General features: G+C 39.4%; 2 protein-coding genes across 5 annotated transcripts in view; one reads left to right on the top strand and one right to left on the bottom strand.

Moving 5' to 3' along the window:
• IARS2 (isoleucyl-tRNA synthetase 2, mitochondrial) overlaps positions 1 to 14,372 on the top strand; it is a 29,038-nt gene extending 14,666 nt beyond the window's left edge. The window contains exons 14-23 of the mRNA XM_035560672.2: positions 598 to 694; positions 6,278 to 6,386; positions 7,423 to 7,525; positions 8,469 to 8,594; positions 10,048 to 10,179; positions 10,827 to 10,933; positions 11,869 to 12,014; positions 12,178 to 12,368; positions 13,713 to 13,857; positions 14,000 to 14,372. Of these exons, the coding sequence (XP_035416565.1) occupies positions 598 to 694; positions 6,278 to 6,386; positions 7,423 to 7,525; positions 8,469 to 8,594; positions 10,048 to 10,179; positions 10,827 to 10,933; positions 11,869 to 12,014; positions 12,178 to 12,368; positions 13,713 to 13,857; positions 14,000 to 14,151 (1,308 nt within the window). The 3' untranslated portion in view covers positions 14,152 to 14,372. The remainder of the gene's footprint in view (positions 1 to 597; positions 695 to 6,277; positions 6,387 to 7,422; positions 7,526 to 8,468; positions 8,595 to 10,047; positions 10,180 to 10,826; positions 10,934 to 11,868; positions 12,015 to 12,177; positions 12,369 to 13,712; positions 13,858 to 13,999) is intronic.
• Positions 14,373 to 14,595: 223 nt separating this feature from the next.
• Positions 14,596 to 17,879, bottom strand: part of RAB3GAP2 (RAB3 GTPase activating non-catalytic protein subunit 2) — a 52,763-nt gene continuing 49,479 nt past the window's right edge. For all 4 annotated transcript variants that reach the window (XM_035562986.2, XM_035562994.2, XM_035563004.2 and 1 more), the window contains exon 35: positions 14,596 to 16,553. In XM_035562986.2, the coding sequence (XP_035418879.1) occupies positions 16,407 to 16,553 (147 nt within the window). In that variant the 3' untranslated portion in view covers positions 14,596 to 16,406. The remainder of the gene's footprint in view (positions 16,554 to 17,879) is intronic.

The following is a 17,879-nucleotide window of genomic DNA, read 5'->3' as shown; positions in this document are numbered from 1 at the left end:
TTTTACTTAAATACAGAAAGTGCTTGAGAGATGGTTCAGTGATGAGAATATAAAACCTTTGTATATTCTCATGATCCTTTTCAGTCCTCTGCCTTTGAGAATGTATCCTGTGAAAGGAATATTCAGAAAATGATATCTAAATGTGACAAGAATCCGATTTGTGCCATTAATTCTGGGCTGAGATCTCCAACCTCCTCCTTTTAGGTCAGGAGGAAAATAACATCCTACTTAACTAAATTATGAGTGCAAATATATATTGAGTCTTTGTAATAAAAATAAATCCAAATTTGTATTTAGTTCTTCCTATCTTTATATTGTTCCTTTTACATTTGTGTTCGTAAGCTAACAAACTGCAGTGTTACTCTGCCATCTCTTTTCTTTTTTTGTATTTTTTTTCTTGTTCTGTTTGGGTTTTTCATCAGTAATTATCTGCGAACAATTGTGAAAAATTATCTGAATTATTTTTTCTCACAAAGTTGGTAGCAGAACCTATACAAAACTGGTCCAGAAACGAAATATATTTTATTTCTAGCTTTGAAAAACACTGATGATATGGAGTATTCTATTTGCATCTTTTAATAATTGTTTTTCCAATAGGCTGGTGGTGGTCATGATGTTTTGGATTATGTCAAGGGACAGGATGTCCTAGACATCTGGTTCGATAGTGGAACTTCCTGGGCTCATGTTTTGGAAGGTACAGTATTAGAATGTTGATCTTTCTTTTATAATACTTAGAGAACAAAATATAATTATTTTACATGATGCTGTTGGTATCAGCAAAACTGAGTCAGATTATGCCAGCAACAAACTGGTTGTGACTTCTTGTAAAGCTGCTTTTGCTCGTAAAGATTATGGTTTAATGTTAGCAAGCTCATATACAGTATAGTTGAAGTTGAGATTTTTATGATATGCTATTCTGACTGATCTTGCCATGTGGCATACAATGAAACTCCTCATGAGAACATATTTGTTCTATAGAAATTTCATGGCACAAATAGCCAAGTTATTTCACTGCTAGTTGGTAACTTTTAAATTATTTTTTCAGTAATAAATTTCAGTTTGTGCTAGAGGATTCTGTTTGAAGCAGAACAAAATTGAGATCAACAGCTGAATCTAAGAAGGTTTAATCATTTTAACATGGATATACAAGTGTACTTCTTCATTTCCGATTACTTTCAGTAACTAAATCAATATCTTGTTGCTTAAAATATTTTATTTGCTGTATGTTATTTATAGTTCCAACAGCCAGTAGTTGCTACTCAACAGGTCTGCTACAAGTGAAAAACATTATTACAGAAAAATTGGTAGCAATTTTGCATTCAGCTCAGGTATTATATACTATGTAACACGTATCGATCTATCTGTCTATCTAAAACACTCTGCCTGGAGGATAGTCCAAAGTCAGCAGTCCTTTTTAAAGGAGGAGTCTTGTCCCATGCATAAAATCTGTTGGACTTTAAACCCTCAGTACACAATTGTGTGATAACAATCTTGTTGAATTATAAAACACGTTAGTACCAGGGGTTTTATTTCTTAGCAACATGATCAGGCAACAGTACCATCAGCAAACATTTATTTTCTGGAAGACCTTTACATACATTAAGGTTCATGATCTTTTTTTTAAAAAAAAAAAAAAAAAGTTTCTGGTTTGATTTTTGAAAGAAGTTAGGAAGTAGTGGTATTTTATGTGCACAGTTGCATCCTTGCGTTCCTTGATGGCTTAACACCTCAGGATGCAAAAAGTATCTGTAACCCTATATAAAGGAAGGACATTGTGTTTAATAAGCAGTAGCAGAATCAAGACCCTTGATTAATTTGTATAATGCTCCCATATGGATTCTATAATGTCTAATAAATGTCTTTCACAATACCAGATGTCTTCCTTCATGATACCATTAAAAGTGCCTCTTCTCTATCTACTCATGTATTTTCACGAAACTGGCTGGGACTTGATGTGTGTGAGGCTTCTTATTTTGCTGTCTGACATGACTGCAGTAGCCCAGCTATGGGAAGGACTAACAAGCAGTATGATTTCGTAAGCCTCTTCATCTTCAGAAATGCCACAAAAAGTTGTGTTACCTTTTGTTCTGTGTAGTTGAGGCTCCCAGACACTGCCAGAAGTGGAAGTAAAGAGCCAGAGATTCATATAAAATAATAGATTTAATTTAACCTTTATGAAGAATGCAATTTGTGAGAGAATTTGTTGAATTAATAGTTTTTTATTCTCAATATACTCCAGATTTTAAAACTTTTTTCAGAACTTCTTCCTATGTAAGTAAAAATAATTGGCAAGGCTTGCAAACTGACCAACTGGTGGGATTCCTTTCCGAAATACTTCTTGGGGGGAGGAGATGAAATTGATGGAGAAATCCAAAATTCTGTAGTGATTGTCACAACAGGAAGAAGAACTTCCTCTGGTTTAAACTCATGAAAGCACGCTGGCATTTAGGAGCTGGCATGCTACCTGTGAAGTGCTACCTATTAATTTTGTACTAAGAGATCAGCGATAACAGCAGTTACTGCTTGCCTGGTGAGGACAGTGTCATGCATGGCAGTGGTTCTTTTAAAGGGTTGCAGCACATGAGTTGATTTCAGGACAACCTGAAGATATAATAGATGACTAAAACTATGTGACTAATGTTTATAATTGTTGTGCTCTACTGTGAACTCAAGTTATTGAAAATTAGAAATCCACAATTTTTCTACCAGTAACCAATAAACAACGTTATGGATTTTCCTGCCAGTTCCAGTCTCACAAGAACAAGTACTTTGCTGTCAGCTCCGTGACTTGGGGAACTTGGGTCTGAGCTTGCACAGGACTGGAACTACCTGTCTGAGCAAAACACTAATGAAATGAGATGTAGCAGTTTTAAAATTCACCCCTTTAGCTGTTGGTCACACAGATTGCTTTCAAAAAATAGGGCAGGCTGGGAAGGGAGAGGGGAAGAGAAAGAGGAGAGGCTCTGCAATATAAAGTTTTTGAATGGATTAAAGGAATTGCTCAGCGACAGCAGCCTCAACGGCCTAAATCATAGGCTGCATGGGTACGGTAGTATTTCTAAGACTTGCCATGCTGCATTTCCTACCACAGATAGTGCATAGTTCCAATGGAAATGACCTCAAGTTGCTCTTTTTGCACTAAATTATAGTTATCTTTCTTCTTGCAGCGTAGTGTTATCGAGGGCACCACTTCCAGCTAACTGACAAATTGACCAAAGTTGAGATTACTGTGCCATTCTGCACTGGCACCGTGACAGTGAGGTGTGACCTGCACTCTGAGATCAAAGATTTAGTTACTGTAGTCATGAGCCTAAAAATGGACAACTATAACTAGAGCGTGTGTAAATTACGTAATAAACAGCTTGCACCACTGAGAACACAACTGTAAAATTCTTTAAGAAAAGATCTCTGCTGCTTAAAGTTTTCTGGGGATACTTTTTTCTTCATTAATGCTCTGTTTGCATAACACTATTTTCACTGAACAGTTTATTGTTGTGCGATCTACTCCGTTTTATTTTTGCTACACATGCTTCAAATATTGTTTGAAGGAAACCATTTCCACATTCTTTCATGCAATGTTAAAATTTTAGTGTGAATGCTTTGTTTATGAATAAATTCCTTTTCACGGTACTGCTGCTGTGAGATAAGTGTTACTGGTGCTAATACACTGCGTACAAAACGGTTTGGTAAAGGCAAAATTTGGTTCTAAAGCATTTACTAATTTGAAATGCCCTGTTCTGTGGTATCAGAGACTTTTTGTTTGTTTGTCCAGCTTTTTGATAGTGCTTATTTCAGTAGCTGTCTTTTGAGTATCTCTCTCAGAGAATTCTTTCCTGTCTTTAAACTATCTTACAGGTCTTATAATTTTCCTCATGGGCAGAGTACCAAGTGTATCACAAACTTGTGATTACCATTTTTTCAAGATATTTCATGTAAAAAAATGCCCACTGAACTGTATTGGTGTGTAATCTTCTGTCGGTAAAAGTTGTGCAGCTTTTTACCCCTAGTTTTGAGTTGCAGTGATGGTGGTTCTCAGCATAACTTTTTCCCTATCTTATTGACTAATATTTAACCAAATGAATGTGACTATTTTACAACTTACCTATCTATGTGTTTAAACTTTTGTGCTGACTGAGAGACTTGAATTTATCTTAGCTGATTCATTCCTAGCATTAAAATACAATACGTTTAATCTAAAAGTCAAAGTCTGTAAGATCAAAGATACAGAATCTTGAAATCCAAACCAGAAGGATCATAAATTGTAATTCTCTGTAATGACCTATGTACTACAATTCAATGTAAGATAAACAACGGAAGTCTCTTCTGGCTTGTTGAACATATTCCTCCATTTAGAAAGAAATGTGCGTTGCTCTAAGTAATTTATATATAACCATTGTAACTTTAACAAAACTGAGGAAGAGGAGCTACCAGTATGCTTGAAAGGCAGTCTTTGTATATGCAAATGCTATGTTTGTGTTTTACAGAGATCAAATGTTCAGGCCCCCATTAAACATGCAAGTTACATTAGCCAGCTTGCCAGACATTCTCGTTCCTGTCAAAAAAAGACCAATACAATTTGCTGTTTGTAATCAGTTGTTTGTTTAAATTCTTCTCTTCTGTATGTCTTAACTTGTCATTGCTCTGAAAATGTCACTTCTCTAAGAACAGTGTGTGGGAAACTAGCTATTTCTTATTTACAGCAACTTTTTGATTACAACAAATGTGTTGCTGCTGTTTTGTTACAGATCTTACACTATCATTTTCTTCCTAGCCACAAGTACTCTTTTTTTAAAATCTTGTTCTTACAGGTAATTTTGCAGTCTGTTAATACAAAGACCGATCCCTACTTCTTCTGCTTCTAAAACCCAAATTCTTTGTAGATTTTCTTGAAGAAATAAACAAACGCGTTAAAAACCATTACATCCACCCACGCGTTTTTCCTGTGCTAGCTGTAACTGCATGGCCTTGACCTTTGTAATGTTGAACTTCCTTTTATTGCAGGATGGATCTAAATATCGAAACTTCCATTAAGTTAAACAAATAAATCAAGTGTGTCAGCAGCAGAAAGAAGCATTGTCTTAGGGGTCCTAGGCAGAGGACAAAAGGAACTATAAGATAAAAACTGATAAAAGATTAAAAAGAAATAAATTTTATCTGAATATCTGGAAAATTACACCAACATCTTTTAGAACCCTGCATTCTTCCAATACAGCGTTACACACTTGTAGGCTTTGTGACTTGGATGTTCTGCTGTGCTCTGCATTATTCCGTTCTCACTCTGCTGGTGACCTGGCCAGGACCGGGATTGTTTAAGACTAGGAGGGACTAGTTGAGTCAACAAATCTTGCACCCTTTCATACAGTGACTGAATTCCACCAGGAAAGCCGTAAAAGCTTTGCTGCCCTCTTTCAGCCTTGTGGGAAAGCTGGTTTTGCTCTTCTGCTTTAAATGTGCAATGCTTTAAGTGTGCAACTAATACTTAACTAATACTTGCTCCTTTTCCTTTTTTTTTCCGATGACAACAGTATTCATTAGCTAGAGTTGTCCCTCTTTGTGTGCATTTATAGGGAGTAATATTTCCACTCTGCCTTCACATGGATAAGTTAAACAAGCCAGGCTCCTCCAGACTGCCCTCTTATACAACACAACAGGTTTTCTGTTTCCCATGTTGTCTGAACACTTTCCTGAAATTTTTTAACCTTCCTGGAACACCAGTGACCAGAAATGTAAATTCTGTCACAGGTGAGCTGCGGTCACAGAGAAAGCTTCCTGGTCTCCTCTGAAAATACCTGACACAGGCTAGTCAGTCACGTTACATCTGTGACTTGTATCCTGAGTAATTCCCAACTGATGAAGTTTCAGGCTGTAGCATAGATTTTTATTAATTCTGAAGTATGTGATCTTTTCTTGGATCCTTCAGTTTGATTAGGAGTATTTGGAAAGTAATTTGAGTGAAGCATTCTGAGTGTGATAGCTTCTGCTTTCATAACTTTTTATTCTGTTCACAGGAAAGCAAGCTTACTTGTTAAATTCTGGAGTTCAGCCAGTGTTGGATTTTAACAAACTTTGTAATACTAATGAATCACTGGTATCATGTTCGAGTAACCATACACCATTTATAACAGTAAATCTAATTTAAATCTACTGGATTTAAAGAGCAGAATAAGTTTTAGTAATCACTTGCAAAGAATTTCTTTTAAGTATGTAATTGTTCAGAGTTACAGGCTGATGATATCTGAAACAAACAAACACTCTCACAAATCTCCTATTTTTAAAGGTACAGAACAAAGAGCAGATACATACCTTGAAGGAAAAGACCAACTGGGAGGTTGGTTTCAGTCCTCACTATTAACTAGTGTGGCAACAAGGAAAAAAGCACCGTTTAAGTAAGTGCATGGATTGCAAACATGTCACTAGTTCATTTATTAAATATTTGGCTTGTGATAGTGTGGACAGTAGTGTAGAAAGAAGAAAAATCAAACCATTACCATGTATCTGACTTATTTTTTTTATTTTCATTATGAAGTTTCTTGTGGGTTAGATTGTAATGGATTTATTGTTTAAAAAATTTGTGTCTTAACAGATGTTTTCTTAGTCATTCAGGTTATATCCTATTACTTAATCAGGTACAGGTCTTACAGGTCTGTTCTTTAGCTGTCTCTCGCTTAATAATCAAAGGGATTATTATGGGAGGTACAGTATGAAAATCACTTATGATCGTTGGCAGGTGTGATAGGACTAGAGGGAATGGCCTCAAGTTGCACCAGGGGAGGTTCAGGTTGGAATTGAGGAGACATTTCTTCTCAGAAAGAGCAGTCAGGCACTGGGACGGGTTGCCCAGGGAGCTGGTGGAGTTACCGACCCTGGGAGTGTTCAAGGAGAGGTTGGACGTGGTGCTTAGGGACGTGGTTTAGTGGGTGATACTGGTGGTAGGGGGATGGTTGGACCAGATGATCTTGGATGTCTTTTCCAACTGGAATGACTCTATGAATGTTAGGCTATAAGGCATTCAGAATTACCATGTGCATGTCTTATAACTGTGACATACTGCCTGTCCCCTTGAAGACAAAAAACATAGAGGAGGATAGTATGAGTCAATTTGCAGGGAGGCTGTGCAATTTTAAGAAATACATCGGCTTAAATAGTAAATAATACTTTAGTTTTTAATACATCTGAAACACGTACCCTGGATATCTGTTAACAATGTATTGGTCACATGGTAAAATGAAATGGGGAAAAGGAAGATATAAGTGCTACTTAGATGGTATATTCCTGGTTGGTTGAACTTTACAGATGAAGCCTCAGGTTTACCAAAGTAGAAGATTTCTTTGCGTTTTCACTTACACATATCCTCATTGGAAATGTATTCTTAATATAGATTTTTTGGTGAGATTTTTTTCTTCTCTAAAATCTTTCCTTCAGGACTCTGGTAGTTCATGGATTTACTCTTGGTGAGAAGGGGGAAAAGATGTCCAAATCCATTGGCAATGTGGTTGACCCCGATGTGGTAGTCAACGGAGGTGAAGTAAGTCAAACTCTTGTGTTTCTTAGAATTACTTGTTAGAATTTTTCACCACCAGATTCTGCAGCTGTCTCGTGGCATGTATTTCTCTATACAGCTGTCTTGCAGCAGAACTCTGGAAAGCTTTCCCAAAGAGTTTGGCTACATTGCAATTCTGTTTGGCTGGAGTAAAAACTTTGGGTTGTTTTATGTCAACTGTAAGTGCTTAAAAATTGTCCTATGCTAAGGAAAAAGAAATTATTTAGAAGATGTAGATAGTTCCTTTTTTATTTGAGAACTTTGTTGTTGAAGTGATGGGGAGGTGGGATTTAAAAAAATGTAAGCATTGCTTTCAAATCGATTGGCACTTGCAAGCTGGGCCTAGCAATGCAGCAGTCAGAACAGGGGCTGCATCCCATGAGCCTGCGGGCTCTCAGCCTGGGCTGGTTATGGATTCAGGGAACTTGATTTCATTCAGGGGTCAGGGAATTTATTCATGTGAATTTATTCCTTCCCCAGACCTGCTGTTGCTCCTTCTGAGGCTTCAAAGGCTTATTTATCTGATTCAATAAAACAGCAAATAGTTTCTATTCTTTCAAGGAGAGAAGTCATTTCCAGAGTTGAAAACAGTATGAAGCAAAAAATATATAATCTTCAGATATTAACGTTGATGTTTTAATGTCAAGTATTCAGAGGATTCAAGGCAATATATAAGATGAATTTTTCTTAACTTACCTGAGTTCCAGCATTGCTCATACACAGACTGCTGTGAGCACATGCAATAGTCCTGGCTTAAGAGTAAACCTTACTAAAAGAGGAGTGAAGGCCTCCAAACACATTGGCCTTCTGGGCACTGTTGCAGATACATTCACAGCACTGACAATGGGGAATAGCAGTGTTCACCATGCTGCATGACCCTCCCACAAACACACCAGTTTTTCTAGTGTGCCTTTCTATCTCTGCTTAGGATCACACCAAGGATCCCCCCTATGGTGCTGATGTTCTCCGCTGGTGGGTAGCGGAATCCAATGTTTTTACCGAGGTGCTGATTGGGCCGGTGGTACTTAATGCTGCAAGAGATGATATTAACAAGGTAAGAACCTGTGGTGGTTTTACTCAGGTGGGCGGCCGAGCTCCACCACAACCGTTCTCTCACTCCCCCTCCTCAATGAGGAACGGGGAGAAAATACAATGAAAAGGGCTCAAGGGTTGAGATAAGGACAAGGAGATTGCACAGTAATTATCGTGATGGGCAAAACAGATCAGCGTAGGGAGATAGTAAGATTTATTGCCTATTACTAACAAGCTAGAGAAGTGAGAAAGGAAAGAAACCAAAAGCACCTTCCCCCCCCATCCACCCTCTTCCACCTCCTCCCCCCGAGCAGCGCAGGGGATCAGGGAGTAGGGGTTATGGTCAGTCTATAGCGCTTCTTCTCCGCTGCTCCTTCTCGGTCACTCTCGTCCCCTGTGCTGTGGGGTCCCTCCCACGGGATGCAGTCCTTGCCGAACCGATCTGGCGTGGGCTGCCCACTGGCAGCAGCTCTTCAAGAACTGCTCCAGATATGGGTCCGTACCACGGGGTCCATCCCTCAGGAGCAAACTGCTCCAACCTGGATCCCCCACGAGCAGCAGCTCCTGCCAGGTCACCTGCTCCTGCGTGGTCTCCTCTCCACGGGCTGCAGGTCTGGCTTGGAATCTGCTCCCGCAGGGGTCTTCCACAGGCCGCAGTCTCTGTTGGTGCAGGTCCACCTGCTCCACCGTGGTCTCCTCCACGGGCTGCAGCATGGAACCCTGCTCCACTGTGGTACTCCATGGGCTGCAGGAGGACAGCCTGCTTCACCATGGTCCTCACCACAGGCCGCAGGGGACTTCTGCTCCGGCGCCTGGAGCACCTCTCCCCCTCCTTCTTCACTGACCTTGGTGCCTGCAAGGCTGTTCCTCACTCCTCTCACTCTCCCAGCTGCTGTGTGGTGCAGCGTTTTTTCCCGTCTTAAATATGCTCTCACAGAGGCGCAAAACAACATCACTTATTGGCTCGGCTCTGGTCAGCAGTAGGGCCTTTACCAAACATGGGGCAGCTTCTAGATCCTTCTCACAGAAGCCACCCCTATGGCCCCCTGCTACCAAAACCTTGCCATGTAAACCCACTACAGAACCAAACATGCTAATATTCTTCATTCTAAGAACAGGTCCTCTTCATATTTCATGTCAGATGAGTAGAATTCATTGCAAAGGTTTACAATGTTTAGACTAAAAATGACTTTTCCAAACTCATTTAAGTAGTTGCTACTGCTCTTTACATCTGTGGATCAAACAGTAAAGTGTGCTAATGAAAAGACTGCTTTTTGCAGCATGCCTAGGTAACATCCAGTCTTCACAATTTCTGTAGGTCCTTTTGGCGTATGTTCTTCATGGTATTTTGTAATTATTCAACCAATCAATTTGAAAAACAACCAAATTTAGTTAATTCATTATAGGATATCATCATTTTGTGTTTTATTTAAAGTGCAAACCATCAATATTTAGTTTGTCTTGTCTGCTCCTAGCTTCGGAATACACTACGTTTCATGCTGGGAAATATGGCTGACTTCAATCCAGAAACTGATGCCATCCCGCCTTCAGAGATGTACATAGTAGATCAATACATGCTACATTTATTGCAAGACTACGGCAGCAAGGTATGGGTAAATTTTATTTAGATGAATACGTGTATGTGCAGTGCTTTTGACTGGGTATAGACTCTAAGGAACATGCTTTAAGTGTATGAGTAAAGAGTATGCATCCAGTAAGCAAATTGTGATCACTAAGGTTTCTTTAATGCAATGTGTACTTCTTTTAGCACACATCAATTTCGGAGAGGAAGGCTTTGTTTTTAACATTCTCAACTTGTTTTTGACATCAACCTGTTTTTCCCATGTACCCCCACCCAAGACCTGAAATTAGAAATCTTTAGAAATAGTTAGGATCTAAACAAACAAAACCAAAAACTTAATCTTAAAACTTAATCTTTAAAACTTAAAACTTATCTGCTGTATTCCAGAATTTAGTAATTTATGTCATTTGGAACCATTCTGCTGAATGGGAAAGTATGGACATAATTTTTGGGGTTGCCCTGCCTCAAATTTGAATAGAAATGATTTATTTTTTCTAACTAATTAATTGAATTAACACTTTTCCCCTCCTACAACCTTTAAAAAAAATAAAATAAAAATCTCCCAGACTTCCCTTCACTCATCACAGCTTCACCAAGTTCATCAGGGGTAGTCATAGTATGCTTTGTGATAAAAATCAACACCCTGTTCTCTCTCTTTGCTCCCTCTCCCAGGTTACAGAAGCATACAAAGAATATGACTATAGCAAAGTTGTTCGATTATTGCAAGCATTCTGTTCCAGAAACTTGTCTAACTTTTATTTCAGCATAATCAAAGACAGGTAAGTTCATTACTGCTGCCTGAAAGTCATGGGAAAGGGGGGAAAAACACCAAATTAATCATTTTGAGATGGAGGTAATAACACTTCAAGCAAATGTTGAGTGAATCCAGCTACCTCTGGGAACATTTAACAGTTCTGTGTTGTCCTGTAGCACACTAAAGTCCACAAGTGAAAGCTTAGCTGCTGTCAGCTTTGTCATCTCCGTGTTTCTACGTTCTGTCCACTAGGGGTACTGAGTCATTTTGAAAGGTAATCAAGCATTGTACACGTTTAAAACTACCTTTTAAGGATAGATTCTTGAAATTGTATTTCTACCTAGAAATGTGTACATCTATGTTATTTGTGAGTTTACAGGAAAGGGTTTTTTTTAGCACTTACCTAGGCAACTTGATGTCTTTTACTGATCTTAAAAACTGGTGAAAAATCGTAAGGATGTGACCTTAAGCACAGATTTAGTGTGATAGCGTTATAAGTTTTGAAAGGGCTTTATCATAGGGCAAGGATGTTGGGGGTTGTACTGATCAGGCATTACACTGTTCTGTGATTTCCAGAATGCACCTAAAGGAGCAGGAAAGCCTTAGTACTAAATTTTATAGATAAACTAGAACAAAGGGCTAACAGACCTACAGGCTCACCTCCCATTGAAATAGAAAAGATTATTTTCTATACAAGTGAAGTAAATTAACATGCCATGTACAAAGTCTCCTTTCCTATGACAAAATGTGGCTGCACATGCAAATACTCTTGTACCTGTATCACTGTGTTTGTCTAGGAAATTGGAAATTAGGAAAAGCTTTCCTTAGGCAAGCTAGGGCAGACTACTATACTTTAACGGTGCACAATACTACATTCCGTTTAAAGTATGGTTCTTGAGTAACAACAATAACATGGAAATACTAAGATAATACTTAGCAGATTTTCTCTCTGTCTTGCAGGCTCTACTGTGAAGAAGAAAAAGATCCTAAACGTCGTTCGTGTCAAACTGTGCTAGCGGAGGCTTTAGACATAGTAGTTCGATCCTTTGCACCAATTCTTCCTCACTTGGCTGAGGAGGTTTTCCAACACATCCCTTACAAGAAAGGTAAAGATGTATAGTTTCTAAGGACTTCTTCTAACATACTATTTAATTGCATAGTTGAAAAGAATGCAAATACAGAGATAAGCCATTCTTTTTCATTCTTTTCATAAACGCTTGAATAGAAAAACACTAAATTAAAAATTCCTTTGTTTGCTTTGCTCTCAAGACTCAGAGGGTGTGTTTCGCACTGGCTGGATTAACGCAAGCTCAGGGTGGAAGAAACCTGGGATTGAGGAAGCAATAGAAGGTGCATGTGCAATGAGAGACTCTTTCCTTGGGTCCATCTCTGGCAAGAATGCTTTGGAATATGAAGTCGTCATTGTAATTGAGCCGGGATTGCTATTTGAATTAATGGAGGTAAATTTGCAACTTAGAATTAGTTGTCTGTGCAAAAAATGTTAATTTCTGTAAACTTTCTTCTTCAGTCTGTGGCTTTGTACTCACCATAAAAAATTGCAGAATCATAGCATAGTTAAGGTTGGGACTGCTGGAGATTGTATAGCCCAGCCCCTCTGCTCGAGCAGGATCAGCTAGAGCAGGTTGCCCAAGGACCCTGTCCATCTGGGTTTTGAATGGTTCCAAGGGCAGACTCACATCTTCTTGACACCCTCCTGTCAGATAGTTATATACATCAAGATCTCCTTGAGGCATCTCTTCCAGGCTGAGTCCCAGCTCTCTCAGCCTCTCTTCACATGTGAGATATTCCCTCCAGTCCCTTCATCATCTTTGTGGCCCTTTGTTGGACTCACTCCGTAAGGTCACGTCTCTCTTTAATGAGGTAGGTCAGAACTGGACCCAGCACTGCAGATGTCTTGCTGGGGCTGAGCAGAGAGGAAGCCTCCGACCACTTCCCTTTACCTGCTGGCAGTACAGGCTGTTGTTGGTCTGTGTTGCGAGAGCACATTGCTGGCTCGGGGTCAGCTTGTCCATGGGGATGCTTTCTCTGCCAAGCTGACTGTTGCTGTGTGCTGGTGCTTGGGGTTATTCCTCCCCCAGGGCCACATGTGGCATTTCCCTTCACTGAACTTCAGGACATTTCTGCTAGCTCATTTCTCTATCCTGATGAATTCCCTCTGTTAGTGCAGCCATCTGGTGTGTCTGACACTCCTCTGAGCTTTCTGTCATCTGTGTGCTGAGGGCACGCTCCGCCCCAGCATCTAGTTATTATTGAGCATATTGCACTGTGCTGTATACCACACTGACCCTGGGCAACACTGCTTGAAAAATACCTGTTCTAGTGCTGCTGGCAGTGATCTTCCAAAGTAATCTGCTTTCTTGCTGTGAGGGTCGAAGTAACCTGAACACATTTGAACAGGGAACTTTGAATGCTGCCATTTGTGTGTGTAAGGGGCTGGGGGGGCAAGTAAATTAGAGTATTGGTTCAAATCTTCCATGCTGATGAGGAGCCGCCTTCATTATTCTTAGCATTTATTTTAAAGAACGGAGCATCTTAGAGCTTGCAGCGGCAGACCTCACTTTTGATGCTGGATTTAAACAATACGTTCTATATGCATATATTTATACAGGTGCACATGGGTGTGTAAACAAACTTGTGCTCTCTTCCTGACAAGGCTGTGACAACTATTGCAATCACATACATAGTAATTGTGGTTTTGTTTTTTTTGCTTTAACCTCTGGTAGCAGGAGGATGCTGGGGAGCAAACACAGGTTGCAAGTCTGAAAATTAACTCTCTTCCATAGGCATTGCAGGCTGAAGAATCTTCTAGTGTTTCACAGCTCAATGAAATAATGATGGCTTCCCAAACAACCCTGCTGAGCGAGCTACCTAAAGAAATACCTACAGATGCAAACATTATCAAAGGGACCTTTCTGATCAACTTGGAAGGTAAGAGAACTATTCCAGGTATGCTTCTCTGCAGTATCTGGATCTTTTCTGTACTATTTGATTGTTTACTTCATGTGTAGAACCGAATACTCCTAACTACACCTGCACTTAATGACCTCAGTAATTGTGCTTTCTTTTACAGGTGGTGATATTCGTGAAGAATCTTCATATAAAGTTATAGCCCTACCTACTGCCAAAGCAAAGTGCCCTCGCTGCAGGAGGTACACTTCTGATTCCTCAAGCACTCCTTGCCCACGCTGCCTGAAAGTCCTTGCTGGAAAAGGAAGCACATGAGGATGAAATGCCTTTGCGCAAGCTGCTCCAACATAATAAGTATTGAAGTGTGTAAAAGTGGTGGTTATCTGCAAGGTCTGCGTACTAAAGACTACAGAGACCCATCTGCTTAAGCCCCAGCTGGGGCAGAATTATCACGTGCTTTGGGCGGAACCAACCGTATGTGTATATAAACTAATTGTGTATATCAATTTTCAGCTTAATAAAAAAGATGGTTTAAAGTAACTGATTTACTTGTTCTGATTTACTAATCTGTATACTCTAAGTTCACTTTCATTTAAGTGAAACTCCACCGTAAGACCTACTGTTTCTTTCTATACTGGCAGCAGGGAATGCTGTGGACCCTCAAAGAAACAGTCCTCCATCCTGGAGCATTTCATTTAGAAAACTAGAAAGAAGAAAAGGTGTTCACCACTACCTACTAAAAAGAAGGAACAAACACAATGAAACCTCAAATTTTATTTAATCAATTTACACAAATCCACAGCAAATTAGACACAAAATAGCACTATATACAGAATATTACTTACAATACATTACAGATTTGACTGGTGTTGGGTGTCAGCTCTGACCATTTAGTTACAGTAAAATCCTTTACACAGCTGTACCAGGATACAGGAATGTAATGCAACTAAGACACATTTTTGTTTTTCCTCAGGTTTCATGAGGACTGAGTCTCTCACAGATTTGTTTCTGCAGAAGTTTGAAGTGCTGTCAGGAAAGGTGGTACAGTCACTGCCCAATCTTGCATTCTTCCCTTTTTCCCCTACAGCCGTTTTAATTTTACTTCCATGACTGAACTAATCTGAAAGGCAGACCAGTACCAGTCTCTTAGTCTTACTGGAACACTTACTATTCTTTAGTCACTGACTTCCTATGCCAGTGTGGTGTCATAACACTTGGCATCAAAACGCTTCAGGAAGCCTCATCATCTACATTAAAGTGCAGTGATAAAAGGGGATGCTGAACAGATGGAAGAGTCTATATAGAACAAAGCCACCTACAAAACCATTTTTGGGGAGAATCTAACCCTAAGGTGACAGCAGCACACACTCCAGAAAGGTAAAACCACCTTCCGTCTCTAACAAGGCGGAGTATGTTCTTACATATAATGCAAGAAGAGCAGGTTACAAGATGGAGACAGTAATTTCAACTGACTTCAAGACAAAAAACAGCTTACACCACTATTACACCAATCTTTCCTGGCTTTCCTTTAGGTAGAAAATAAACTACTAAATGATGCAAGATAAATTTTTAATACCACTCCAACAGTGAAGATATTCACTATGCGATTCCCTGTAGGTATTATACATAAGGTTTGCTTCTTTTTTGTTTGGTTGTTTTTATTTTTTTTTTTTAAGGCTAAGGTATTCAGTACTGTAGAGCTTCAGTGAAGTTGGGTCAACTATTTAAGCAATTTTTGACTACAAGTCAACATGTGCAGAGATCTATAGCATACTACATCTTCTATAAGGGTAAGATGGGAACAATCTTACAGTAAGACATTCCTTGACCTACTTAGATTCAGCAGAGCTTAATAATAAAGGAGAGGGTTGTAAATCCAGTTTTAGCTGAAGCCCAACGTCCTGGAGACAATGCTGGGAAACTGAAACTGGAGTAAAAGATGGGTCCATCTTTGTGTCTGGAGAAGTGAGTTCTCCCTTCCGAGCTGATTCTGACATGGGATCTTCTCCCTTTGCATAAGGCCCCAGCACGTGCCATTCTACGTCTAGTGCAGTTGTTATTGTCATGTATAACACAGTTACTAGGAATGAGCCCCACACCCGTTCTATCTTCTGAAAAAGCAGTATTGGCTTTACATGATAACTTACGAGACTGAAGTTTTTCCTCAGGTTTAATTCTACAGCTTGTTTCAATAAATCATACATGGAACATTGTAACTGTAGCAGTTACCGCTAGCATGAAATACAGAATTTCACAAGATGTGATTTTGTAAATAGACTAAAACTGCTGTCGAATATACCCAATTTAGACTACAGCAAAAAGCGTTCAAGTCAAATAAAGCATTTCAGATACTGACAAGTATACTGGAAACTAAACATCTTTCTACCAGTGCAGAATTTAAAATACGCTCCAATTTAATAAAATTATCTTCCAAAATTCTGGGGTGGGTGACATTGTTCTTTTTGTTGTTTAACAAAAGCCACACAAAAGTTGATTTCTGTAAATTTCAGCCTCATTCTGTAAAATCATGCATTGTAGCACTACACAGTAGAACCGTTCCAACAAAGATGTCATGATGAGATTGCTTCTACGGCCTCTATCAGGTTCAAAGCAAGGCTATACTGCCCGTGATTCTCTGGTAAGTGCTCTATTACTCTGTTAATTAGTTTAGCTGTTGTAGCAATTGGCACTTCTACATTTTGAAGTTCCTGGGGGTCCTATATAAAAAAAAAATAAACACAGCATTAGAGTGTTTTTACAGATGATGATCTGCATATATGCCCTGCTGGTCTTGTATAAACCAGATTACTACCTGAGAATTAAGCCGATGCTTTGACCTAGAAGTATAATTTTACTACTGATCATTTTGCCTCTCAGAGCCTTCTTAACTGACTCCTCACGCTGCTAAACAATATTCTCAACCAAATTTATTCATGCAATCTGGAAAACATCACACCTATGATTTGGATAAGCAGAACCACTGATTTCTGAATATTGCCACTAAAATAGATTGTCAACAGCCTTTTCAAAACAAGCACACATTTTACTACAACTTCAGAAAAAAAGTATTTCAAAGTCCCAGGGGCAATTCTACATCCAACACACTCAGTTCTCTTCAGTGAGTCTTCAAATCGTATTGTCATGCTGTGTAAACCAGCAAGGCTCACTGCATTTATGGAACAGAGTGCCTGTCCTTTGGAGGGAGAAACAGAGAAGTTTAACTGTTGTTGTTACAAAAGTCATTTTCCTATTTCCCTGCCCCATCATGCTCACCCCTCAGAATTTAGTCAAGTTAATGAGTTATTTAGGTATGCCCTAGAAACATTTTCCACAAAAAGTTGAAGTCTGGTATAGTGGATATTTTGACTTCTTAATATCTAGTTTTCTCATGGGCTATTTAACATCCTGACAACTCAATAGAAAGAATCACTCCCAAAAACAAATTAAATACAACCGAGAAGTAGAATTTTGCTGGTTTTATTCTCAAGAACTAACCATAGAATTATAGAATATCCCAAGATGGAAGGGACCCACCCACAAGGATCATTGAGTACAACTCTTGGCTGGGACCACCCAAAAAAACAGACCTGAACATTCCCCAGAGAGCAGAGCTCAGCACCTGCCCCTCCGCTCCCCTCGTGAGGGAGCTGCAGGCCGCCATGAGGCCTCCCCTCAGCCTGCTCTGCTCTGGGCTGAACAAACCAACGGACCTCAGCCACTCCTCATGCATCTTCCTTCCCCTCCTGACCCTTCACCATCTTCGTAGCCCTCCTTTGAGGCTCTCTAATAGTTTTATGTTCTTTTTGTATTGTGGTGCCCAAACCTGCACACAGTACTTGAGGTGAGGCTTAACCAGTGCAAAGTAGAGTGAGGAACCACCAATTACCAGAGCTCCCCTATTTTTGCTAATAGAACTTGAGTTAAAATTGAGCAACTTTCTCCAAAATTTACTTAAAGAAATCAGCTTTACAGTCTGAATCAACTAGCACACAACACTTCACTACTTTGTTTTGAGTTTCTTTATTACTTATTTGCTGACTTCT

Source organism: Cygnus atratus, chromosome 3, assembly GCF_013377495.2.
Source record: "Cygnus atratus isolate AKBS03 ecotype Queensland, Australia chromosome 3, CAtr_DNAZoo_HiC_assembly, whole genome shotgun sequence".
Taxonomy (NCBI): domain Eukaryota; kingdom Metazoa; phylum Chordata; class Aves; order Anseriformes; family Anatidae; genus Cygnus; species Cygnus atratus.
The sequence above is the reverse complement of the archived record's forward strand: the minus strand, read 5'-3'. Positions and strand labels throughout refer to the sequence as shown.